General features: G+C 47.9%; 1 protein-coding gene and 1 pseudogene across 1 annotated transcript; both read left to right on the top strand.

Moving 5' to 3' along the window:
- Positions 1 to 16,447: 16,447 nt before the first annotated feature.
- On the top strand, positions 16,448 to 19,733 carry LOC136530881 (uncharacterized; annotated as a pseudogene).
- Positions 19,734 to 20,562: 829 nt separating this feature from the next.
- On the top strand, positions 20,563 to 23,546 carry LOC136530889 (uncharacterized). The gene is made up of 2 exons (XM_066523603.1): positions 20,563 to 21,536; positions 22,712 to 23,546. The coding sequence occupies exons 1-2, from the start codon at positions 20,952 to 20,954 to the stop codon at positions 23,315 to 23,317; spliced, it is 1,191 nt and encodes a 396-aa protein (XP_066379700.1). The 5' UTR covers positions 20,563 to 20,951; the 3' UTR covers positions 23,318 to 23,546.
- The last annotated feature ends 4,268 nt before the right edge of the window (positions 23,547 to 27,814 follow it).

The raw sequence follows: 27,814 nt of genomic DNA, 5'->3' as shown, positions 1-27,814 counted from the left end.
AACAATTCGTTCAATTTGTACAACTACATAAGGGAGTTGCTATATTTCAGGTGTCTAAATGTTTACAAATTTTAAGAAATTAATCAAATACAATTAACTAGTATAATTAAAAAATAACTCTAAGAGATAATTCACATTTTTTCTATAACCAAACAATAAAAATTTTTGCATATTACCAGATGGACAACAAAAAATCAGACACTTGAGATATAGAAGAAGTGATTAGATAATTAAAGTCCACAGTTCATATACCTATTTACTAATGGATTTGTGGCTGGGACTTGTTCTTCTTGATCATAAATGAATCCCTTCTTCGCAAGTGTTGAGAGCATTTTGTAAGTCTTCTTCTCATGAGGAAGGCATGACCTCCATCCTCTCCCACTTCATTGCTTGAATCTTCACTTGAGCTTGATGAAGGGATGGCAATATTCTTGGCCTTTTTCTTAGTCTTCTTTCTTGTCTTAACCACAAAGGCAAGATCCTTAAGCGTGGATGCCTCTTTTGTTTCTCCATGGACTGACATCTCATGGGCCTTAATCTTGTTTACAAGCTGATACACCTCCAATTTATGGAGGTCCTTCTCATGGAGACCGGAAACCACAATGTCATACTTGGGCTTGTGGAGAGTAATGAGTATCTTCCGGTTGATTTCTCCGGTTGTGAGCTGCACAAGACAAGAGAGTTTATCTCCTCGATAAGAACATTTAAGTTAGTATACATGTATTGCAAAGTTCTTTTGGGGGCATCTTGAAAGAGTCAAGCTTGGTCTTAAGCACATGATATCGGTCATTGAGAATGGTGGTGATGCCTTCGCTGATGTTGATGAGCACTTGCCAAACATCATGCGCCAAGTCCCAACTAGGATCCTATCGAAGGTTTATTGCCCATCTATGTCTTCAAAGGTAGCATTCTTAGCACGAGCTTTCCACTTGTTTTGCTCGGCATTCATGTGTGTGTCGAACACGGTGGAAGCCACTCTCCAAATGTCAGGGGATGGACTTCAAGGTAAGCCAACATTGGGAGTTTCGAATAAAGAAAGTCCCTCCCCTTGAACTTGGGTGGTGTGTTCCCTCTCAGAGCCATTGCTCGAGTTAGTGAAGTCTAGATGAAGCAGGGAGGTTGTGATATAAATTGTAAGGATCAAATAGTCCAAGAGAAGGAGTGAATTGGACTCTAAAATTAAATCAACAACCTTAGCTTATGCAGAATCTATCCTTCAAGCACCTTGATACCTAAGTTCTTCTACAAAATCAATCTAAGAAGTTCTAATCAAGTCCTTAGAAAGTTTCACACAAAGTGTAGGTCCTTGAGAACAAAAAGTAATCCGAGGGTAAGCATTTTATCATGCTATTCTAGTTGTCACTTAAAGGAACTTGCACCAAACAAGAAAGACAAGAAGTGATGAAAAAAACAAAGAGAGGCAAAGATACAATAAAAAAATCGCGTGGCGTCAGATTGTTGCCACAATCTCCTAGTCCACTTGGGAGCGCGAAAGAGTCACCTAGCCAGGACGAAGAAGATGCAGGGAACCAGGGGAACCAAACACACCCCAAGACTTGGTTACACTCTACTCCACCATTGAATACCCCATCTCCACTAAAAAATTGTGGGTTTCAAACCATTAACACTAATTGGATGTTAGATTTAATGTTTTATTTAATAATTAAATCAAATAAATTCTAAGGCCATATTAGATGCTTGGTGCAATAAAATGGTGGACTGAATGTAGTTGATAGCTGGACTTGTAACGGTCATAGTTTTGCCTATGGTTACTGGTAACTCCCATGATTATGGTTTTAGTTAGTAGTAACCCCCATGTTTATGGCAGAGGTTACTAGTAATTGATGGACGCTTCATGACGTCTAGTTTCATCCTCTACACTTAATCTTCTACCTTCCATGCTTATAAAAAGGAGCGCTTGCCTTCAGCTGCGCGGATGAGACACAACACCTTCAGCACAACTGTTCTTCTGTTGAGTTGCTCCTGAGTTTCCCTATCCCAATCCTCTGCGCGCACGGAGTGTTGGGAGAGCAGGCCTTCGGAACCACTGTCCGCATAGCAACACCTGCTCAGGTGTGCGGGTGATCAGGTTTTTGGGGAGCGTCTCCGTGACTACTCGCTTCTTCCTGGTGATTGCCAACATCTTCTTCTTCCTCGAATCGTCTACTTCCCGGTGGACGTTCGAGGGACTACACTACAAACATCGGCCTGCATCGACTATGGTCTGCAACATCGAGCAACGCACAATGTCAACTAGTGCACATGGAGCCGTCGATGCCTTGAGCATGGGTTCCTTCACTGGGTATACTTCTAATCTTACTGTCTCTATGTTTAGTAAGGTTTTTATGCTCTTAAACATGATCAGTATGTTCATCATAGTTGCCACTAGTAGTTCGCACGTGCACATATTTGTTGTCACAAATTTACTAGTTTTTTCTGGATCAAATTAAACATGAAAATGCCTAAATTCCTAACAATTCAAAAAACTGATATTAGGTAATTTTCTGTTAGTGGTTTTGTTGCTGCTCTGAAGCTGAATGATTTTGATGGCACAAATTACAAGAGATGGCATGCTAATATGGTCATGTGGTTGACTGCTATGAACTGCTATCACGTCGCACAGGGGAAGCCCGAACAACTTGCTTCTAAGGATGAGCAAAATTTCACGGCGACCGATAACCTATTTTGAGGGGCTGTGATTAGTGTGTTTCATAGCAAATATGAGGACAATTACATCATATGCGTGATAGGTAAAGAGTTATGGGATGCACTTGATGCTCAATTCGGTGTTTCCGATGCTGATAGTGAGTTGTACATTATGGAGCAGCTGTGTGACTACAAAATGGTTGATAACCGTTTAGTAGTGTAACAGGCTTATGAGATATAGGCGCTGGCTAAGAAACTCGAATAGTTTCCTTTTGTGTTGCCTGACAAGTTTGTTGCCGGTGGTATAATCGCTAAGCTGCCACTTTCTTGGAAGGATTTTGCTATTTCTCTAAAACACAAGAGACAAGAATTTAGCGTTGCTGAGCTTATTGGGTCTCTTGATATTAAGGAGAGGGTGAGAGCAAAAGTTACACATGGAAAATGACTCGAGTCTTCTGCTGCCAATATGGTGCAGAGGAAAAACAATAATGCATCTCGTAATAAGAAGAAGAAGAACAAGCAAGAGAACAACTCGAAGCCAAATCAAACAATAACTTTTAAGAAGAAAACAAAGAACAAAAAGGTGGTTGCTTTGTTTGCGGGAGCGATAAGCATTGGGCAAGTACGTGCCCAAACAGCAAATTCAAGCAAGAAGAGAAGCTACAAACATGGTTGTTAGCGAGGATAAAGGAGGAACATTTGGGTATGAAAATTCTTTACCTAGTGTTCTTTCAATCTGTCATTCGTCTGAGTGGTGGATGGATACTGGGGCTAACATAAATATGTGTGTTGTTGCTTCTTTATTTTCTTCTTATCAGGCCGACGGGACTGGAGCCTTTCTGATGGGGAACGGGTCCCATGCACGTGTTCTTGGTGTTGGTACGGTCATTCTGAAGTTTACTTCGGGAAAGACGGTGTTGTTGAAAAACATGCAGCATGTCCCCTCCATCAAAAAGAATCTAGTTAGCAGCTCTCAACTGTGTCGAGATGGTTATAAAATTGTCTTTGAGGCTAATAAATGTGTACCGTCGAAGTATGGAACATTTGTTGGTAAGGTTATGATTGTGGAGGCTTGTTCTGCTTATCCTCGCATGATGATGTATGTAACAAGGCTGTGAACAATGCTATTATCACTGATGAGTCAAATATTTGGCATTCACGACTTTGTCACGTTAATTTTGGTTGTCTATCGTGGCTAGCAAATATGAATTTAATCCCAAAATTTAATTTAGTCAAAGGTTCTAAGTGCCATGTATGTGTGCAATCTAAGCAACCTCGCAAGCCTCACAAGGCTGCGGAGGCGAGGAACTTGGCGCCATTAGAACTAGTTCATTCCAATCTATGTGAGATGTATGGTGAATTGACTAAAGGTGGCAAAAGATACTTCATAACATTTATAGATGATTGTACTAGATTTTGCTATGTGTACTAACTAAAATCAAAAGATGAAGCGTTGCATTATTTTAAGACCTGTAAAGCTGAAGTAGAAAATCAACTTGAGAGGAAAATTAAACGGTTAAGGTCTGATCATGGTGGAGAATACTTTTTAAGTGAATTTTCTGAATTCTACGTAGAACATAGAATTATTCATGAGAGGACACCGCCATACTCACCACAATCCAATGGGATTGCCAAAAGAAAGAACTGTACTCTAACTGAGTTGGTTAACGCCATGTTAGAGACAGCAGGACTATCTAAGGAATGATGGGGTGAGGCTATTTTGACAGTGTCATGTCCTGAATAGAGTTCCTACAAAAAATAAAGAAATCACACCATTCGAGGAATGAGAGAAGAAAAGATTAAATCTCTCTTATTTGCGCACTTGGGGTTATTTGGCCAAGGTGAATGTGCCAATTAACAAGAAGCGCAAACTTGGGCCTAAAACGGTTGACTATGTATTCCTTGGTTATGCTATTCACAATGTTGGATATAGGTTTTTAATAATAAATTCTAGAGTACCCGACATGCTTGTTGGTACTATAATGGAGTCCAGAGATGCTACATTTTTTTAAAGTGAATTTCCTATAAAAATGCACCTAACACATCTAGTCATGAAACTATAATACCCTAAGAGCAATTCATTCGCATAGAACATTTTGAGAAACCCCCTGTGCAAAATCCTAAGGAGGATGACATTGTAGTCACTTGAAAGAGTAAGAGAAAAAGGACTATAAAGTCTTTTGGTGATGACTACATTGTGTACCTTATGGATGACACACCAAGAACCATTGAAGAGACATATTCCTATCCTGATGCTAACCTTTAGAAGGAAGTAGTATGGAGTGAGATGGATTCAATTATGTCTAATGGAACTTGGGAAGTTTTTGAATGTCCTTATGGGTGTAAACATATAGGATGCAAAATGGGTGTTCAACAAAAAGCTTAGGCCTGATGATACAATGGAGAGGTACAAGGCAAGACTTGTGGCCAAGGGTTATACCCAGAAAGAAGGAGAAGATTTCTTTGATACTTAATCACTTGTTGCTCAATTGACTACAATTCGAGTCTTACTTTCCCTAAGAGCCTCACATGGTCTTCTCTTTCATTAGATGGACGTTAAGACAGTTTTCCTAAATGGAGAGTTAGAGGAGGAGATCTATATGGATCAGCCAGATGGATTTGTAGCAAATGGTCAAGAAGGCATGGTGTGTAAATTATTGAAGTCCTTATATGGCCTAAAACAAGCTCCTAAGCAATGGCATGAGAAGTTTGACAGAACTTTGACATCTGTCGGCTTTGTTGTGAACAAAGCTAACAAATGTGTGTACTATCGGTATGGTGGGGGTGAAGGTGTGATCTTATGTTTATATGTTGATGACATACTGATCTTTGGAACCAGCCTTGATGTGATCAAGGGGATTAAAGAATTTTTTGTCTAATAATTTTGAGATGAAAGATTTGGGAGAGGCTGACGTTATTCTTAATATCAAGCTGTTAAGAGAAGGCAATGATGGGGTTACACTTCTACAATCCCACTATGTGGAAAAGGTTTTAAGTCGCTTTGGGTTTAGTGATTGTCAGCCTACTCATACGCCTTATGACTCTAGTGTGCTATTGAGGAAAAATTGAAGAATACCAAGGGGTCAATTGAGATACTCCCAAATTATTGGTTCACTTATGTATCTGGCTAGCTCTACAAGGCCTGATATCTTGTTTGCTGTGAGCAAACTAAGCCTGTTTGTGTCTAATTCGGGAGATAATCATTGGCATGCTCTTGAGAGAGTAATGCGCTACCTAAACGGTACTATGAGCTATGGCATTCACTATACCAAGTATCCAAAGGTACAAGAGAGTTATTGTGATGTGAATTGGGTATCTGATGCTGATGAGGTTCACACCACAAGCGGATATGTGTTTCTGTTTGAGGTGACGCTGTTTCATGGAAGTCTTGCAAGCCGACCATCTTAATGAGGTCAACCATAGAAGCAGAACTCATAGCATTAGACACCGCCGGCGTTGAGGCTGAGTGGCTTCGTGAACTCCTTATGGATTTACCGGTAGTAGAAAAACATATATAGACTATTTTTATGAACTATGATAACCAGACTGTAATAATCAAGGTAAATAGTTCTAAGGATAACATGAAGTCCACAAGGCATGTTAAGAGACAGCTAAAATCTATCAGAAAATTAAGAAACTCCAGAGTGATAGCATTGGACTATGTCCATACGTCTAAAAATCTAGCAGATCAATTCAGTAAGGGACTATCACGTAATGTGATAGATAGTGCATCGAGTGAGATGGGCCTGAGACCCACATGAAGTCTACCATGGTGGTAACCTGTCCTATGTGATCAAAGATCCCGTAAAGTAGGATGGTGAAACAAGCCAGGGGTAGACTATGATGAAAGACCCTTAACTAGCCTCATGTCAGATGTATGTCTTTCCTTTGTTGTAAGGCAGGTTGGTTTTTAACTTAATGTATTCTAAGTGGCTTGCTTAAGTAAAGATGTTGTCCTACAGAACATCTTTGGAGGAATACACCTATATGAGTTCAACTACTAGTCACAGTCTATGAGATTTGGGTGATCTCTAGATACTCATAAAAAGCCCAGGAGTATGACTTATATGCTCCAACCAGAGGGGATGCTTTAGGCAACCTAGTATCAGTAAAGGACTTAGGTGAAACTTATTTCGTACAAAACTATCAATTTAAGGCATAGTCTATTGTTTAGTTATGAAGAAGTGTAACCTCTATTCTAGATGAATGTTTAACTTAACAGTCTCCATCAGAACACTGATATATTAAATAACAGAGAATTGAGAGTATTTCATTTACGCCATAGAATTTGGTGGGGATTGTTAGATTTAATGTGGGTATGACCCATATTTTATTTAATAATTAAATCAAATAAATTCTAAGACCATATTAGATGTTTGGTGCAATAAAATATTGGACTAAATGTAGTTGATGGCTGAATTTGTAACGATCATAGTTATGGTTGCGGTTACTAGTAACTCCCATGATTATGGTTGTAGTTACTAGTAACCCAATGTTTATGGCAGAGGTTACTAGTGATTGATGGACGCTTCATGACGTCTAGGTTCATCCTCTACACTTCATCTTCTACTTTTCGTGCTTATAAAAATGAGCACTTGCCTTTAGCTGTGTGAACGAGACACAACACCCCTAGCACCACTATTCTTCTATTGAGTTGCTCCTGAGTTTCCCCGTACCAATCCTCTACGCGCACGAAGTGTTGGGAGAGCATGCCTCCGAAACCACCGTCCGCATAGCGACACCTGCTTGGGTGTGCGACCAATCAGGTTTTTGGGGAGCGTCTCCGTGACTGCTCGCTTCTTCCTGGTGATTGCCGACGTCTTCTTCTTCTTCCTTGGATCGTCTACTTCTGGGTGGATGTTCGAGGGACTGCACTACGAACATCGTCCTGCATCGACTGTAGTCCATGACATCAAGCAACACACTATGTCGACTAGTGCGCATGGAGCCACTAGTGCCTTGAGCATGGGTCCCTCCGCTGGGTATACTTCTAATCTTACTGTCAGTACAGAAAGTGACCAACTAGTGAATATTTATAGTTTTGTTGTACATTGTAATTGGAGGTGGCCTAGCACTCAATGACATAGGGTTTATACTGGTTCAGGCAACGTGCCCTATGTCCAGTTTGAGTCGGTCGATGACTTTTTTCCTAAGCCCACGTGCTCGAAGTCTGCAGTGGGGTTACAAACGAGAAGGAGAAAGATGGGGTGTACAAGAGGTTCGGTCGGCTCTGGTCGGAAGGGTCAAGAGCGACAAGAGCTACACTATGAGCTAAGTGTTCAAGCGTGTGCTTGAGGTCCGAACCTAGCGGTTCTATGGTTGTGAGCTAGTGAACTTGATCGATCTAATGAATCTAAAGGGACTGAGCTTGAATTAACTTGGGTTCACTGGCTCTATTGGGAGAGAGCGCATCCCCTTTTATAGATGAAGGGGATGACCTTACAAGTGAGAGGGAGAGAGTATGAATGCTTCTAGTCTTATTGCCCACGCCGATGGGTACAGGATGATGGTAGGCATCCACAACACTGTTGGATGTCAGATGCACATGAGAGGTCCGTCGTCTTGTTTGGGTATGGCAGATGTCAGTACCTGCATATACTGTTGATGCCCAGAGGCATGTGAGGAGTTTCACCATATGCACTCGATACGGTAAATCCTGGCGCCCACAATACTATCGATGCCCAGAGGCATGTGGGGGAGCCTTACCATATGGGAGTCAATGGCGCCCATAATACTGTAGGGAAAATGTTGGCACCTACAACACTGTGTGTGTCAGGGAGGTTATAGAGTACAATTCCTATAGGCATTCAGGGTATGGTCCTTGGTATCGTGGTTTGATTTGTGTGCCCTGCCTGACTTTCTCCGTTTGTTCCCTAGTCCTTTCTGAGCGGGCGTCCCCGGTCGGTTGGTCCCAGTTGGCTGTGGTTGCGCCAGTCGTAGAAGAGCGGTGAGCAGGGCTTCTGCGAACCCCAGTTAGAGACACAGGGTTGGAGTTAGAAGTAGTCCTTGGGCCTGGCCTTTTGATTGGAGAGGCTGTTGGAGGCGACTAGAGTCTGAAGTTAGCGCTTCGATCGGAGAGGTGGGCCGAAGGAGTCAACAAGCGGGCACTGTTCCTCCTCGGCTAGACCTTCTGGTTGGTGACTAGACCACCCTTATGGCCTATTGTTTTAGACTCTTCGGCTGGCCCATGAGTTGCGTGCTATCTGCTTGGGCCGAGCCTTAGCGTGGAAGCCGGTCTCCAAGGGACCTCGGGTTTATGAACCCGACAGGAGCCCCCAAGCCCCGGGGTGATTCGGGCAGAATTATCCAGGAGATTTTTGTCTTGAGAGCGGGTGCGCGTGAGCGTACCTATGGGTGTAGCCCTTGAGCCCCTGGGCGGTTCAGGGAGAACCATCTAGGGTGTTTTCTGTGTTGTCAGTTGGGGAGGTTTTCATCGGCAGGTGCACGCGAGCGCACCCGCGGGTGTAGCCCCGAGCCCTCGGGCGATTCAAGTAGAATCGTCTGGGGGTGTTTGTTTAGCGGGCGTGTGTGCGTATTTTTAGTTGAGACAGAGTTTTGTCGACCAAGGCATCGTTGTGTAGCCGAGGCGGTTAGGCGTGGGGTTGGTACACACTGTGGGATCAGTCAAGGCAGTTGGTTCATTAGTTTTAGGGATCAGGCGAGGCAACAAGGCGGTGCTCACAGATCCTGGCCTCGGTGTAGCCCGCGTAGCCAAGGCAGTTAGTTTGTTAGTTTAGGGATCAGGCGAGGCGATAGGGTGGTGCTCGCGGATCCTGGCCTCGGTGCAGCCCATGTAGCCGAGGTAGTTAGTTTGTTAGTTTAGGGATCAAACGAGGCGACAAGGCGATGCTCGCGGATCCTGATGGGGCAAGATCAGGGTCACAGACCCAGGTGTTTGGAGCGTAGTCGGTGCGTAGCCAGATGGGACGAGATTGGGGTCACAGACCTAGGTGTTTGGAGCGCAGTCGAAAGGGGTGAGTTCAGGGTCACAGACCTAGGCTTTTTGTGTCTTGAGCCCCCGAGCCCCGTTGGGCCTTAGTAGGGGTCGGTGTGAGTTGTGTGCGTTACCCCATCCTTGGTTCCTCACAACCGGAGGGGCTGAGATTTGTCGCTTGTCCCGATCACTCGGGCTCGAGTGACGCGCTCGGTGAGTTTGCTAACGGGTATGATCGAGTGGAATCTGGGTCCATCATTCATGATGGGGTCGGCATAGCCCTCTTGTGACATTCCACTACTCCTTTACCTACAACCCGGTAGATGTCTGGGTCGTTTCGGAGACTGACCTAGGTGGCCTAATGGCCTCCCCTCGATGGAGATTCTATGGGCTTTGCAAGAGGTTTAGGATCGAATGAGAAGGTTGAGATGACCCTATCTACCAGACTGGGCGAGGGTTGCATAGGGCTCATTTGCATTTTTCTCCCCTGGCTCTGTTGGTTGCTCATGTCGAATGAGGCAACCACCGCTTCGTGACGCAACATAGAGCGTTGTGATGCATTTCACTGCACGTGCGATGCTTAGTTCCTGAGCCCCCGAGCGGTTCAGGGCCTGATTCATCCAGGAGGAATGGGCATATGGAATGAATGCACGTATGGATGTATGAAATGATTATAAAGAAATAGAGAGGGTTGGTAGTTTTTACCTTGATGACTCGAGTGACAGGGTTTGGAGAGCTCCAGTCAAAAATGTCCAACCAGGACCCATGCTCGTCGTTCATGATGGAGTCAGCATGGCCTATATGGGGCATCCCTTTGCTCCTTACCTGTCTCTCGGTGTTTATTCTGAGCAATTCGATCGACTCAGGGGGCCCAATGGTCTCTCCCGGTGAAGATCTCATTTTAGGTTTTTCCAGGTCTCGCCTAGGGGTGCGGAGAGCTACCTGCGTGTGGTGATGTTTCAGTTTTCACTCCTGGTTGTGCGATAGTGGTGGGCCATACCCAGGCCATGTTTTGTCTCACCAAGCGGCATTCTGTCTGACCCGGCGTCGTTTTGTCGACCAGCGTGCGTCCCATCGGTCAGGGTGTGTCCCATCATTTCCCATCCGCATTGAATGGGGGAAGGGAGAGAGTTTTTTGCTCTGATCCTTTGCCCCTCTTCGGCTGCCGTGTTTCTTCCTTAAATAGGGGGAGGGAGAGGGCTCTACCGTCGTAGTCCTTTGCATGTTCTCCAACTATTGTCTCTCCTCCTTACTTCCTCCTCACCAAGAGTGTCTGTATGCCACGGCGGTTCCTAAGTGAGAGAGATGGTAAGTGAGGGGGAGGACTTACTAGATCCTTTCAGTGAATCTAGAGCGCGATGTTGAGCTGGAGGCTACCCAGGGTGGTGCTGGCCAGTCTTTGCCTAAGAAGAGGCGGCTTCCGCCGAAGGGGGTGGCGTGCTAGGATTCAGTCTGTGAGGCCTTCTTCGGGATGGAGCCATATGGAGGGAAAGTTGCCTAGGATCAGTGCTGGTGGAGGGTTCCACTGCCTGCAGCTGCTCAGGTTGGCCAGTTCATAAAGTTTGATGAGATCTCTTTCAGCCATGGTGTCCATACTGCGGTGGCGGCGTCCCTACCCAGGAGCTGCCTTGACTGCATGAGAAGGTCCAGAGCCCCATGCCTCTTCTGCTAAGCATCTATGAGTGTGGCGTCCCTGAGGTACCCATTGCGCTCGCCGAAGTCGAGGGAACGAAACCGGGCGGGTCCCTTGAGGTACCCGTTGTGCTCGCCGAAGTCAAGAGCGGAACCATGTAGGGGCCCCTGTAGCGGTGGTTATGTCCGGTGGCGAGTGTCGTTTTCCTTTGGCATCATGCGATGTCGTCGAGTGGTCATAGTAGTATTTGGAATGGAAGTAGTTTTTTAGCAAAAAAATGTAATAGTTGAGTTTGTGGGTGAGCCCCTGTGTGAACAGTTTTTGTATCAATGAATACATTAGTCCTGTTCTTTGTGATAGAATCACTATCTGTTCCTTATTTTTATCCTGGCATAGCTATTGTTTTTGTCCTTTCTCTTTCGCACCTACCCGTTAGTTCCATAGGCTGCAGCTTTTTTAAGAACCTAGGCATGGCCCGCGGGGCTTGGCTGCTCGAAACCGCAGGTCGTGGCGGGGTGCGTTCAGTTAGGAGTAGGAACAAAGTTATGTAAGACAGTCAAAGGAAAAGGAATGCGCTTCCATTTGGGGACCAAGTTGTTTACCATGTGACAATAAAAAAGAGAGGTAATATTCGGTATTATACCATCATGTAGCCCCTGAGCGACCTGGGCTGAAACTGCTTGGGCCGGGGTGCTTTATAGGAGCAAGTGTTGACTAAAAAAGCGGTAAGACCAAATTTTAGGGGGAAAACGACGTAGCTGTTCAATGTTCCAAGTGTTGGTGAGAACGTTGTCGTTGTCGTCCTCCAATCGGTAGGTGCCCGGTCAGATTACTTTGGTCGCCGTATAGGGCCCTTCCTATGGTGGAGAGAGTTTGTGTTTTTCCTTTGTCAATTGGGTCCTCCGGAGTACGAGGTCGCTGACTTTGAGGATTCTCCCCCTGATCTTTCTTTCGTGGTACCTGCGGAGAGTTTGCTGATAGCGAGCGGAGCGGATGACGGCCGTCTCATGGGCTTCCTCGAGCAGGTCGACTGCGTCTTGCTGAGCCTCCATGGCTCAGTCGCGGTCGAAAGCCTTCACTTTTGGGGCGCCATGATCGAGGTCGGAGGGCAGCACTGTCTCAGCTCCGTAAGCCAGGAAGAAGGGTGTGAACCCTGTGGATCGGTTTGGGGTCGTTCTCAGGCTCCAGAGGATTGCTGGGACCTCTACCACCCATCTTCCGGCGTATTTGTTGAGTCGGTCGAAGATGCGTGACTTGAGTCCTTGGAGGACCATGCCATTGGCACGCTCGACCTGACCGTTGGTTCGTGGATGTCCGATGGAGGCCCAATTGATCCTAATGCCGTATCCATCACTGAAGTGTAGGAACTTCTTTTCGGTGAAGTTAGTTCCATGGTCAGTGATGATATAGTTAGGAATGCCGAGCCGGTAGATAATGTTGAGGAAGAATTTGACCACCTCTTCTGAGCGGATGTTGGTGATGGGCTTGGCCTCTATCCACTTGGTGAACTTGTCGACTGCTACAAGTAGGTGAGTGAAACCACCTGGGCCCTTTTTGAGGGGTCCCACCATGTCGAGGCCCCAGACCACGAATGGCCAGGTGATGTGGATGGTTTGGAGCTCCTGTGCCAGCAAGTGTGTTTGCCGAGCGTAGAACTAACATCCTTCACATCTGAAGGACGACCTCCTCTACATTTCATAGCACGGTGGCCCAGTAAAAACCTTGGCGAAAGGATTTTCCGACCAGCGACCTTGGGGCCGCGTGATGTCCACAAATCCCGGCATGGACCTTGAGGAGGAGCTGCTTCCCCCGGTCGGTGGGGATGCACTTCATGAGCACTCCTGATGGACTCCGTTTGTAGAGTACGTCACCGAGCGCGACGAAGGTTTTAGCGCGTCGAGCGATCCATTGAGCTTAGTCCTTTCGAGTGGGAGAACCTGCTCGAGGAGGTAGGCGAGTAGCGGCGCTCGCCAGTTGGTTTGATCGAGTGCCAATATAGCGATGTTGGCGGGTGACGCCATCATGGAGGTACTGGGATCGAAGCCCTCGAGTGCTGGCTTGGCACCAGGGGTCAGAGCCCCTAGGGCACTAGCCTAGCATCGGGGTGTGTCTAGGTCGGACCTTCTAGGACGCGGGCGGATGGCTCGTGGAGGTCATTGATGAAGATCCCACTCGGGGACGGGTCTCTTCTGGCGGCCAATTTTGCGAGAAAATCGGCGGCATCGTTGTCATTTTGGGGGACATGGTGCAGCTCGATCCCCTAGAATTTGTCCTCGAGCTTGCGCATCCTCCTGGCAGTACGCTACCATGAGGGGGCTTTTGCAGGAGGATTCCTTCATGACTTGATCAACGACCAACTCCGAGTTGCCGCGAACGTAGAGTCGCGTAGCACCGAGCTCGATGGCAATGCGTAGTCCGTTGATGAGGGCCTCGTATTCCGCAGCATTGTTTGAGGCCTAAAAATAGAGGCGGATGGCGTAGCAGAGTCTACTCCCTGTCTAGGGAGATCAGAACCACTCCAGCCCCCGAGCCGGGCGCCATTACGGACCCGTCGAAGTATATTGTCCAGTACTTGTGGGTGACGTCTGGGGTCGATAGCTGGACCTCTGTCCATTTGGCGACAAAATCCGTGAGAGCCTGAGACTTAATAGTAGTGCGAGGGGTATACCTGATGTCATGGCCCATGAGTTCGAGTGCCCACTTGGAGATTCGCCCCACGGCGTCGCGGTTGCGGATGATGTCTCCGAGCGGGTATGAAGTGATGACCGCAACTTCGTGGTCGGTGAAGTAGTGCAGGAGCTTCCTGGTCGCCATTAGCACGGCGTATAGGAGTTTCTGCACATAGGGGTACCGGACCTTAGGGTCGGTAAGTACCTCCCCGACGAAGTATACGGGTCGCTGTACCTTGAGTTGGTGTCCCGGCTCCTCCCTTTCGACGACCAGGGCGACACTCACCACATGGTTGCTTGCCGCGACGTAAAGGAGAAGGGGTTCTCCCCGTTCAGGAGCGACGAGGATTGGGGCCGACGTCAGGGACGCTTTGAGGCTTTCCAGAGCCTGCTGGGCTTCCTCAGTCCAAATAAAGGCTTGGCGTGCTGTCTGCTTGGGCCGAGCCATTGGCGTGGAAGCCGGTCCCCGAGGGACCCCTGGGTTTATGAACCCGACACTTACTGTCTCTATGTTCAGTAAGGTTTTTGTGCTCTTAAACATGATCAATATGTTCATCATATTTGCCACTAATAGTTCACACGTGCACATATTTATTGTCATGAATTTACTACTTTTTTCTAGATTAAATTAAGAGTATAATGCACCACAGGTCCATTAACTTTTGGAGGAATGTCATCTGGGTCCACCAACTCTCAAAGTGTATTTTTGGGTCAAAAAACTTTTCATGCAGTCCGTTGCAGGTCCATACCAGTTCAAGAGCTTGGTAAATTTTCATTTAACCCCCTCCCATCGATACCTCTATCTCAAAATAGCCCCCATAGTAGCCCGATCAGTGGGTTGGCAGCCGCGTCAGGCCACCCACGCCACCGCCGCACGAGTGAGCAGTCGGCCGCCCGTGCTAGTGCAGCCACTGTCGCCACGCGAGCACGCAGCAGCTGCGCCAGGGCAAGCACATTGGCGTTGGTTGAGTGGGCTTGCTGCCGCGTGAGGCCAGCCATGCTGCCGTCGCTTGAGTGTGGGCGGGCAGCCACTGTTCTTCTTCTCCGTTGGCCTATCGCACAACGGTTGCCCATGAGCGAGAAATGGGAGAAGCAATATTATAGATTGACAGCAGGTCAGCAGCCTCCACATGGCATTGGATTTGCATCCCACGACCTTACCGGCAGTTCATCCACATGCTAATGTGAGTTGTGATTGCTCTTCTAGAGTCAGCATTGGCGTCGGCGCACATGCAATTTGGGACCAAGCTTGACCGGGAGGACGCTGGACGCATGGGCGCATGCTGCAGGCTCGTTCCAATCAGACGACACAGACGTCGACTTCGTCTTCGGCAGAAGTTGCAAGCCTGCGTGAAAGTGGAAGGTGCATGACGGGGTGGGGGAAGGAGCTGCTTTAGGCCGGCTAGGGAGAGCGGCACGCGGCCAACCTAACCTGGGGGCACAGCCAAGCCTTGACCTCTCCGTACCTCGCCTGCGCGAGCACCCGAGCCGCACATCGACCTTCGTGTTGGCCTACCAGCCGCGCGGCGAGCATGCGCTCACCCGCCAGCTCCGGGCTCAGCTGCGCTTGCCTGCTCCACAGCTAGCCCTGCCGCACTGGCCCTCCAACTCGCTGGGCGATGACGCAGCTGGCCACCCGCACGCTTGCTAGCTCGCACGATGGCGTGGCATGCCTGGCCTCGTGCGACAGCCCGTCCGCTCGACCAACGGTAACATGGCTGCCCGGCGCAGCCGCTGCATGCTCGCGTGGCAGCGTGGCTGCACCGGCACAGGCAGCCGACCGCTCGCTCACGTGGCGGTGGCGTGGGTGGCCTGACGCGGCTGCCAGCCCATTGACCGAGCTACTGTGACGGCTGTTTTGAGACATGGGGTATCGATGGGAGGGGGTTAAATGAAAATTTACCAAGCTCTTGAATCGGTATGGACCTGCAGTGCACTGTATGAAAAGTTGACATCATTCCTTCAAAAGTCAATGGACCAGTGATGCATTTTACTCTTAAATTAAACATGAAAATGCCTAAATTCCTAACATTGGAGCCCCGTCAACATGAACTACATTGAGGAAGGTCTCCAAGTCCTCCTTAATAACATCTAGGTACGGGGAATCCTCAGGAGTAACAGGTCTTCAACTCCGGCTCAAAGAAATCCTCCAACCTAACACGGTAGCACTCAAGGCTAGCTCCTAATTCTCTTTTTTTTTTTTTTTTGTCCTCAATGTCTCTTCAAAGGCTTCACTATCCTCTCTATGAGTGCTGCCAACGATAGGGTGGAAGAGCGGTTCCAATGAGCTAGAGATTGCACTTATCTTGAGAGTGAAAAGACTGCTGGCCGTTAAAAAAAATTGGCAGACGTAATCATCACCGTACAATTAGGCGATGTCCATCACTGGAAAGATCTTTCATCAGATATTCAGAAGAACCTTCCTTTCCACAGTTTTCTTTCATTCTTTTTTTTTTCTAAACTGCCAGATTGTTATTGTCCACTTGTTCTTACAACTGGGTTCAATCCTGAATGGTTCGAGCCATGCAATCTTGAATTCTTCCAAATTTCCATTCACGTCCATTTTCACACGCCAAGACACAAGACGTCACCGTTTATGAGCTCCTTCTCGTCAGTTCCCTCCTCCTGCGCGATTTGACTGTTCACGCTAAATCCTTGTTGAATTCGCTCCAAGAACTGTCGACTCCTCGCGGAACTTTCCATGTCCCAACCTACAAACAATCGTCATATAGAGCCGCGTCTCCATTCCTTTCGAATTCATGCGCTCTATTTGACGCGGCAGCTGCTCCATTCCTTGGAATAACCGGTGAGCCTGCATACACGTCGGGCGCCATGAAGTACAGGAAGGGCCGCGACTCCAACGGCGACAAGTCACAGAAAGGCGGCGGCGATCTGCCACCGAGCATCAAGCTTGACATCACGGTTCACCCCGGCGGCGGCGGGTCGGCGCCCTTCTCCGAGTCGTGGACGCCGACGCCGACGCCTGGAAGCGGAAGTGTCCGCAGTGGCAGCAGCGCTGGTTATGGTAGGAGCGACCCGCCGGAGAAGCAGCTCACGCTGTTGGCGCTCCGTGTGGCCATCCTCGAGAAGGCGGCGAGCGGGCTCGGGAAGCTCGACTTCGTGTGGGCCACCGTCGTGCTTCTCGGCGGCTTCGTGGGCAGCCTCAACGTCACCGACTTCTGGTGCATCACCGTGATCCTCATCGGCGAGGGCGCGCGCGTCTTCAGCCGCAGCCACGAGCTGGAGTGGCAGCACCACGCCACGGAAACCTCCACCGCTGGCGGCGGCGCTCCGCTCCAGCTCCCGATTCTTTCGCCGCAGTCCTGCACGCCCTCGTCGACCATACCGGCGGCGGCGGCCGCGACGAACAGGAGCCGCATCAGCACGCCACGCAAACCACCGACGCGGGCGGCGCGCTGCGCTCTAGCTCCCGGTTCTTCCGACGCGTCGTGCACTCCCTGGCCCAGCCGGCAGCGGACGGTGCAGATGTCAGCGGCGACGCGACGACGTCGGCGAGGTTCCAGAACCAGATCGCGGCCGTCACGAAGAAGCGCACTGGGCACGCGCCAAATGGTGTGTCGCTGCTCCCCTACACCGGCCAGGTGTTCACCTCTAGGAACATCGGCCGGTTGCTCAACTGGCTGCAGGTGCTCTCCGGCGTTGGCCTGCGTCGCGCTCTCGCTGATGCGCCTCTGGAAGCACGACTTCGGCGGCAGCGGCAACATGAGGCCTGCGCTTCTCCTCTTCTACACCCTGGCGTTGCTGGAGGCGGTGCTCTTCCTTCTGGAGAAGGCCTACTGGGCATGGAAGTTCTCCTGCGAGCTGCTCTGTCAGGTGAGCAAGGACTGCCAGCTGGGCGCGTACGGTCACGTGTCCCTCACGCGGTTCTTCTACGACGCCTACTCCCGGAGCGTCACTGGCAGCATCTTCGACGGCATCAACATGGACCTCGTCACCTTCGCGGAGGAGCTCATCCTGTCCGATTTCCTGGAGGAGCAGCTCATCGGCGTGCGCATCCTAGAGCAGTTCGCCGAGAAGGTGGACTCGGAGGGCGATACGCTGCGCAAGGTCGGTACTAGCCCCCGGTCCGTCGAGCGGCTGGTCGAGATGCTCAACTGGAAGCGGCCTGACGAGGAGGACGTGCGCCGGTCAGCGGCGGGGGTCGTCTGCAAGCTCGCCGGCAAGCGCCAGAACGCGCTCCGCGTGTCCGCCATCCCCGGCGCCATCGAGTCCGTCATGTCCCTGCTCTACACAGGCCGGAGCGCGGCCGTGTCCGGCATGCACCCGCAACCGAACGGTGCTGCCGGTGAGGGTGGGTCCCTTGCCAGGGCTCCGCGACTACGACCACCTGCCGTTCAACCTGCTGGGCCTACGCATCCTCAAGAAGCTCGCCAGAGACCAGGACAACTGCGGGAAGATCAGCAACGCGCGCGGCCTGCTCGCCAAGATCATCGATTTCACGCAGGATTCCAAGGATCTCCTCCGAAACCAGCACGTAACCGACTCTCAGGTGCGCGCCGTGAAGCGCGCGCTCCAGGTGGTGAAGATGCTGGTGTCCACGACGGGCAACATAGGGCAAGGCGCTCCGGCAGGGCGTCGCGGAGAACGTGTTCGTGGTGAGCAACCTGCGTGGGATACTGCGGCACGGGCAGCTGCACAGGGAGCTGCAGAAGCTGGCCATCGACGTCCTCACCGGGCTGGCCATGGACGACAGCGGAAAGGAAGCGATCATGGGCACTGGAGGGTTGGTCAAGCTTCTGCTGTCGATATTCGTCAGTGCCGAGGAGAGAGATCTCGGCCATGGGGCCGGCAAGGCGCTGGCGATGCTAGCAGCTGGAGAGCGAGACGGGTTGCGCGGCGATACTCAAGCGAGCCGACGTGCTCCAGCTCGTCTCGGCGTTGCAGGACGGTGACGACGCCCGCCTCCTGAACGCGGCGAGGGTGCTGCGGAGCCTGTGCGCCTACTCGGGCCCGGAATACAGGGAGCGGCTGCGCGTGGTGACCAAGGCGCTGCCGGTGGTACTGGGTGTCACCATGACGAACACGGACCAGGTCCTGGAGGTGTGCGTCGGCCTGACGACACAGATCTGCAGGTTCATCGACGGCGAGCGATTCGCTGCCGAGTTGCGCGGCGCCGGCGTGGAGGAGCGGGCGTATGTGCAACGGCTGGCGGCAATCCTGCGGGAGAACAAGGACCCGAAGGTCAAGATCCCCCGGATGCGGCGGTTCGTGGTGCAGCAGGTCATCTGGTTGATGATGTGCTCGGGCGGTGGCGGATACATGGAGCTCCTGAGGGGAGTGGGGATGGAGGGCCTGCTCGAGTCCATCGCCGATACCACATCGGAGCTGGAGAGCTTACCATGTCTTCTCCGGCAGTGTCGGTATTGGCAAGCACCGTAAGAGCTTCCCAGGCATTGTGGACTCCGCGCTTGAGCTGATCAAAGGCGGCGGTGGCGGAGCTACAGCTGAAGAGTGAAAGGATTCATCAAGTGTATTCAACAACCATAGCTTATCAAAATTAAATTTCTTGGTACATGTCAAATAAATTGAATAAACAAATTGCAATAGACCTTCATCTTATTTTCTTAAACTTATATTTGGGGAATTTTTAGGATTTATTATGGCCCATTATTCACGCTAGGTATTCAATCAATCCTTGCTCTTGCACAACCAAGAATCTTAGAAGACAAGAGTATACAACTAGAAGTTCATGGATAAATTCAACAACCATAGCTTATCTAAATTAATTTTCTTTATTTGTTCATATTTAACACAATACCCGTATAAGTACTTCACAATATTCATCTGATTGTAATAAACTTCATTACCAATTAATCTGTATGATTTTCCATCCATATTCATATTTTCCCGCTTTGCTTGCATTTCGATATGTATTTAGTACTTAACTTCAGTTACGTCAACTCTTTTGTGGCTCATGATCTTATTAGTTCCAGCACTCCTGTTTTCTAGCGTGTTAAGTTAGAACTCTAGTACTTATTCTACCTTTGATTCAAAACTTCCTTTTCTGTTTTATTAAAATATCTATACTCTCAGTTACTACAACAACATAAGCATACATTTCAGCTTGCACCACAATGCTTAAGATGTTGAATCTCCTTTAACAAGTATACTTTCTTGAGTAATAGTGTACTCTGGCTTTATAAAGAGTGCTTATAACTAAACTATCAATGCTAATTTGTTATGATGTTTCCTTCAAATCAAAACATATAAATATATAAAATAGCAACTTATATAATTTATTACATAGAGTACTAATATAATTCAAGTTTCAATGTCAATGTCATTGCTGTGTGACTATAAAAAATTATATACTTGCGGATCATGCATGCAAGTATACTTAATATGTACGGTGGCACACGTCATGTATGTCAATATGTTTAAAATATATTATAGTTTATTTAATAATGGCATATGCGGGCAATTTAGGTGAAAATTTAGGATTATTTACTCTTTCAAGGTGGAAGAGTGAATTATATACTTTTTTATTATTCTTGAATATTTTGAACTGGAATTGCCTCTATTTTAGTTAGTTTGCTGTTCAACCTGCCGGCATCTTCGATTCGTTGCCGGATGGAAGCTTGTGCAAGGGAAAAGCCATCCAGCCTTGATTTCTTTCTCATAAACGTTTCAGGAAGGGCGGTAGCATTACAGATCCAGACTGAATGCTAATCTGTCTGAGGTCACCGTTGAATGCAAGCAATGCTACTCCAGCTAGAGTCCAGACTGAAGTTTATACATGGAAGCAATGTCTTGTTCTACATTCATGCATTTTTTCTATGTTCAGAATCGAAGTTTATACATTTTTTTTAGCAACATCGAAGTTTATACATGGAAGATATATTTTTTTAGCAACTCATGAAAGATATATAAAAGAGAAGAAAATTCGGCCCGCGTCAAACGGCCCAGAAGGCCAGAAAGGGAAAGACGGCCCATTCCGGAAGGAAGAGACATTCCTGTCCGAGGCTGACGACCACCCTAGACACGCTGCGACGGCGGCGGCGGCGGCTAGAACTCCGGGACTCATTCCGTGCCGCGCGTGCTACTGCAGATGGAGGCTACAGCCGGCGAACCCGTCACCGCCAGCGGCGGCACGGAGTCCCACGAACCTCCCAAGACGCTGGTGGACTGGGCGCTGGAGATCCTCTCCACGGCCGACCCGGACGAGAAGGCCCGCCTCGGGGACCTCGCCGCGTCGCGGTGGCTGCGCGGGGACATCCCGCTCCCCTACGACCCGTCCCGCCCCGCGCGCCCGCCGCCCGACCGCCCCGCCCGGAGCGCCGGGGTGCGGCTGCTCCCGCCGTCGCGGATGCCCAAGCTGGGCAAGGGCGGCAGCGCGCAGAGCCGGCTCGCCATGCTCCACTCGCTGGCGCACACCGAGAGCTGGGCCGTCGACCTCTCCTGGGACATCGTCGCCCGGTTCGGCGCCGCGATGCGGATGCCCCGCGAGTTCTTCGACGACTTCGCGCGCGTCGCGCAGGACGAGGGGAGGCACTACACGGTGCTCTCGGCGCGGCTCAGGGGCCTCGGGTCGCACTACGGCGCCCTCCCGGCGCACGACGGGCTATGGGACTCGGCGATGCGCACCTCGCATAGCCTCCTCGCGCGCCTCGCCGTCGAGCACTGTGTCCACGAGGTGAGGAGCAATGCCTTTGCAATACATACATACATTTATTCAATTCAAGGCACTATTGGTCCCAACACATTAATCTGCATTTCTTTGCCAAGTCCGATTAGTCCTGGTAAGAGTGAGGTCGATGTTCTTAGAAAGGAAAAACACAAAAGAACAAAACTAAGAAGAGGAATCTAGCCAACTTCTAAGAAGATATTCTTACAAGTCTTGGCCATAAGAACAATCAACTCCAATTCATCATTGAAGGATTTCTTCCACCTTGTCGCTGCCAAAACTGACACCATTTCAGTGTGTCCAGATTGTCCATGCTGCCACCATGAAGATCTCCTTAAAAATTGGCCACCATGAGTTTATGAGTAAACTGATAAAAAATGAGATTTGGAAGGTGGATGTTCTCTCAAACCAGAAAGCTTGAAGAACAGGCAGGAAAAAACTTACTCGATTACTTCATTTTTCTATCCATTCCAATGTTTCCTGAAGTTAGCAAGAGCAATTGGGGATGGAGTTATCAGTAAATTCTCTTGGTCATCAACTCAGCGTTGTAGTAAAAAAATTTAAAGATCAAAGGTTTGGGGTGGTCACAGGCCACGGAGCTATTGAACAAGTGAGATCAAAGGTCTCTTCGGCTGATGGTTTCTGCGGCTGATTTGTTGTGAGAGAAAAACACTGTACCATGTTTGAGGTTTTGATAGCATAAATGCAACTTCTTTATTTGTACTGTCAGCCAATTAATTACGCAAGAGGATGCAATTTGAGAATTGATATGGTAATTGGACATAGGGTATGATATGAAAACAGATATCCTGCAGGGGAATAAGTAACCCTTTAATGCAGTTTCTTCTCTAAACTTACAAAGACATCTTTCCAGATCTTTAACTGTTTTTCCTGCACTTAGAAATGTTTTCTTAAGCTTATTGCCCATCAGATGCTGCATGCGAGGCTAACTGTGATCACTTAAGTGGTCTGCAGATTTATAAGGCTGCAGTTATCTGAATTACATGAAGGATATCATTTAGCTGCACTGCCCATGAGATGATAAACTCTTATGAATCACATGTACACATGAATAACTAATAAGTTTTTTTCGAACTGGGTTTTCCCCACTTCCATTTAGCATCAGAAATCAGCAGTTTTTTCAGACAACTAAACAACTAATAAATGTTCATTTGGAATTTCAGGCTAGGGGATTAGATGTCCTTCCAACAACCATATCAAGATTCCGAGCAGGTGGGGATGAACAAACAGCGAGACTACTAGAAGATATTATTTATCCTGAAGAGGTAACACATTGCGCGGCTGGTGTTAGATGGTTCAGGTACCTGTGCCTTAGGTCCGACGGTAATCACCCAACCTCATATCCAGTTCCTGAACTGGAACCCCGTTTCTTTTTGCTGTCTGGGGATGGTACTGCTGATGGTAAGACAGCTCGGGAGGCTGAAGGTGAACCGACACCCATACTGGCAAAAGATGTTAGCAATGATGACAAGATGGTCCAGCAGGTGGAAGATAAACTGCCATCCAGGATTGCAGAAGATGCTAATGGTCAAGTTAAGGCGATCGAACATGTCAAGGATGGATTGGCCAAGTGCAAACTTGATGACAGTATTGACAAAGACGAAGAGGCAGTCATTAGGATTTTCCACGGGGTTGTAAGAGAATATTTCCGGGGACCCCTGAAGCCTCCCTTCAACACGGAGGCGAGGAAAGCTGCTGGCTTTGAGCCTGCCTGGTATGAACCACTTGCAGTGAAGGAGGCATGTATAGAGGGAGAGACAGCCGAGTGATTAATTGCACTGTTGTTGTACTAGTATCTTGTGCTATGTAGCAGGCTAGAAGGCATATTTGAATATTTGACGAGGCTAGTGTTCCATTTCCATTTGCTTAGCAGATAGGCACTGCTGAGCCTTTTTTATCATGTTTGTTCGCCATGGAGAAGCATGGACCTATCTGAGTATCGCTTATTCTGCAAACTTTATTTGGTTCATGGAACTTTCTGTCCAGTTCTTTCGGTCTGACTCCGCATCAGGCAAATTTGCTTATAACTTTTTGGTGCAACTCTCTTTCCTTCAAATTTCACTGAGATGTTTTGAACTAAATTTATCATTAGTGGAACTCCACCTATCTTTGCACACATAAAATTCTAAACAAAATGTATTTAGATGAACTTTAGGTTTTTCTATATGTTGCTGTCTCTGCCGCACAAAAAAAAAATATGCATAGATTTCAATCATATCAACTGCTCTTTCAATTTTAAATCATAAGATGTTTTGATTTTTCTAGATATATAGCTTTTACTATGTACATAGATACTGCACTATGATTAGATACATAGAAAAAAAGCATATACTACACTATATCTAAATACATAGTACAAAAAATTATCTAAAAAAGCCAAAACATCCTATGATTTGAGTAGCATATTAAACTGGTCTAGTAAGGTAAAATATTCAACACAAATAAGATATAATAATATAATGCAATGCAAATGTACTTGTTATGGCTTCACCAACACAGGTTGATAGAGGTGTTAGCCTCGAGTAATAGTCAAAGACCACATAGATAAAAAAAAAAAGACAACATATAAAGTACAATAGGATGCTACTTCTTTTCCAACATAAGTTGTCATCCAGGTTGTGCATTTGCAGAGACGTCCCTATCATTAGCCTGGCGTGCAAATCCTTGGGTGGTGGTGGTCCCAAAAAACCATGTACCAGCAAGCACTTCTTCCTTGCCGTGAGCCTCCAACACGTGCCCTACGTGTTCTAACTTTTTGTCAAATGAAGCAGTCGGGGCCTCTCTGGTGGCTAAGGGCTTCCCAACGCACCACCGTGGACTACTGCCTCAACCTCCACGTTTACTTCTCAAGTCTATAGCATCATGAGTAGTAGGGCTGGTTTAGATGGCAAGTTCTTTCACTCTCTCTTCATCATATTAAATCTTTAACACATATATAGAGTATTAAATGTAGATAAAAAAATAACTAATTACATAATTTGATTGTAAATTACGAGATGAATCTTTTAAGCCTAGTTAAATCATAATTAAACAATAATTATCAAATACAAACAAAAATACTACTATACCGAATACTAATTTCTAACCTAATCTAAACAAGTCCGTAGTCTCGCAGCGTGCCGTAGAGGAGTCCATAGCTCCATCTGACAAAAAGATGAAGTATCCTTTGGAGCGCGCGTTGCAGCAAGAGAAGGGAGCTGCCTCCGTTGGTCCCCCAGGGAATAAAGTTGAATACATGCAGCAAGGAAGGAGATAAAGTTGTCCGCTTGCATCGGACCAAATGAGCTGCCTCCATCCCTACAGGGGACGGATGTTTTGTCGAGTGCAATTGCACTCGGTAAAAAAGATTTTATACTCGATAAAGAGTTGTCACTATATTCTTTACGGTAAAGGTTTTTTTGTCGAGTGCCACATGTCGAGCACTCGGTAAAGGATTTCCCGAGTGCCACGACGGCACTCGGCAAAACAAAGCAATCGTGATGCCCAGGTCACGGTGACGGCCCCTTTGCCGAGTGCCACACGTCGACACTCGGCAAAGAAATCTATTTTTTTATTTTTTTTTTTAAAAAAATGCTTTGCCGAGTGCCTGCATCTGGCACTCGACAAAGCTTGTTTTCTTTTTTTTGGATTTTCTTTGCCGAGTGCTATAGGTAGGCACTCGGCAACGCAGTTTTTTTTTTAATTTTCTTTGCCGAGTGCCTTGACCATGGCACTCGGCAAAGCTAGAAAGCTTAGTGTCCCAGATTCTCAGCTTTGCCGAGTGTTATGGTCATGACACTTGGCAAAGAAGTGAAAAAATTTATTTTTTTTGGTTTTTAGTCTTCCATCGTTGCAAACAAGATATACATCATATATATATACATCATATATATATAATACAAATGTATATCACAATCCACCACAAACACAAACATAGCATACAAGTATCACAATCTCGACTCCCAAGTCCAAAGTCCAAACACACAAGCATAGTTCACAAGTGCATTATATCACAACGGCTGCCATTTGAAGCTCACGGCGACAGTCCGGGTTGGGATGGCCCAAAGTGCAATCCCGGCGACCCTCTGAAAGGTCCTAATGGCTAGAGGGGGGTGGATAGCCTTATAAAAATTTCTACAACAACATTTAACCAAATGGTTAGACAATTATGAGGCAAAGCAAGTGTTGCGCTAGCCTACTCAAAATGCAAGCCACCTACCACAATTCTAGTTTAGATAGTGTCAATTTACACAAGAGCAATGACACTATCCTATGTTAGTGTGCTCTCAAAGGCTAACTAAAGAGCCACACCAACCAAGCATGCAGGCTCTCACAACTAGCTACACTAAAGAGCTTGTCAACTAGTTTGCGGTAAAGTAAAGAGAGTGATCAAGAGGGTTATACCGCCGTGTAGATGAATGAACCAATCAATCACAAAGATGAATAACAATGATGACCAATCACCTCGGAATCAATGATGAACACAATGATTTTTACCAAGGTTCACTTGCTTGCCGGCAAGCTAGTCCTCGTTGTGGCGATTCACTCACTTGGAGGTTCACGCGCTAATTGGCTTCACACGCCAAACCCTCAATAGGGTGCCGCACAACCAACACAAGATGAAGATCATACAAGCCACGAGCAATCCACTAGAGTACCTTTTGGTGCTTCGCCGGGGAAAGGTCAAGAACCCCTCACAATCACCACGATCGAAGCTAGAGACAATCACCACCCTCCGCTCAACGATCCTCGCTGCTCCAAGCCATCTAGGTGGCGGCAACCACCAAGAGTAACAAGCGAAATCCACAGCGAAACACGAACACCAAGTGCCTCTAGATGCAATCACTCAAGCAATGCACTTGGATCACTCCCAATCTCATTAAGATGATGAATCAATGATGAAAATGAGTGGGAGGGCTTTTGCTGAGCTCACAAGGTTGCTATGTCAATGAAAATGTGCAAGAGCGTGAGCTTGAGCCAGCCATGGGGCTTAAATAGAAGCCCCCACGAAATAGAGTCGTTGTACCCCTTCACTGGGCACAGCACAGGGTGACCGGACGCTCTGGTTCGATCGATCGGACGCTGCCAGCGTCCGATCACGTGATTCACGCCACATGTCCCCTGCTTCAAATACAGTTCGTCAGATTTTAACGGTCATCTGCTGACCAGACGCGTCAGTTAGAAAGTGACCGGACGCTGGACCTTAGCGTCCGATTGTTTCCAGTAAGGTTCCAAACGCGATTTTTCCCGACCGGACACAGCCAGCGTCCGGTCACACAGGGTTACCTCTGTATGCCCTACGTCAGCGTACATCAGCACTGATCGGACGCACCCTGCCAGCGTTCGGTCGCTGAGTGACCCAGCGTCCGGTCATGAGACCAAAACGCACGTCCTCTGCTGCCACTGACCGGACGCTCTGGTCCAACTGAGGCCAGTGTCCGGTCACTCACAGTGACCTCCGTCTTTTCTGTCTAGGGCACCGGTGGCACCGTCGGACTGTCCGCACTCTATGGGCGGACACTCCGCCGGTGGAGTTTCTTACCCTTGCACCTAAACTTCACCACCCTTGATCAAATGTGTCAACCACCAAGTGTATCACCTTGTGCATATGTGTTAGCGTATTTTCACAAACATTTTCAAGGGTGTTAGCACTCCACTAGATCCTAAATACATATGCAATGAGTTAGAGCATCTAGTGGCACTTTGATAACTGCATTCCGATACGAGTTTCACCCCTCTTAATAGTACGGCTATCAAACCTAAATGTGATCACACTCTCTAAGTGTCTTGATCACCAAAACAAAATAGCTCCTACAAATTATACCTTTGCCTTGAGCTTTTTGTTTTTCTCTTTCTTCTTTCCAAGTCGAAGCACCCGATCATCACCATGCCATCATCTTTATCATGCTATGATCTTCATTTGCTTCATCACTTGGAGTGTGCTACCTATCTCATGATCATTTGATAAACTAGGTTAGCACTTAGGGTTTCATTAATTCACCAAAACCAAACTAGAGCTTTCACCCTCCGAGGTGGTTCGATGCCGCCCCCCGATTGATGCTGCACAAAATAGAAGAGATTGCACGTGAGCGACAAGAGAAGAGATAAATATGCATGATAAATATCAGGCACTACCACCACCACCACCACATCACCACCATCACCAACACTTCACCACCACCACCACCATGACCACCACAACATTGTGACCACCACCACCAACACCACACCACCATGACCACCACCACACCACCACCACCACCACTAGGTTTCACTAAGTTTCTCTA

Source organism: Miscanthus floridulus, chromosome 2 (assembly GCF_019320115.1).
Source record: "Miscanthus floridulus cultivar M001 chromosome 2, ASM1932011v1, whole genome shotgun sequence".
In the NCBI taxonomy this organism is placed as follows: domain Eukaryota; kingdom Viridiplantae; phylum Streptophyta; class Magnoliopsida; order Poales; family Poaceae; genus Miscanthus; species Miscanthus floridulus.
The sequence above is the reverse complement of the archived record's forward strand: the minus strand, read 5'-3'. Positions and strand labels throughout refer to the sequence as shown.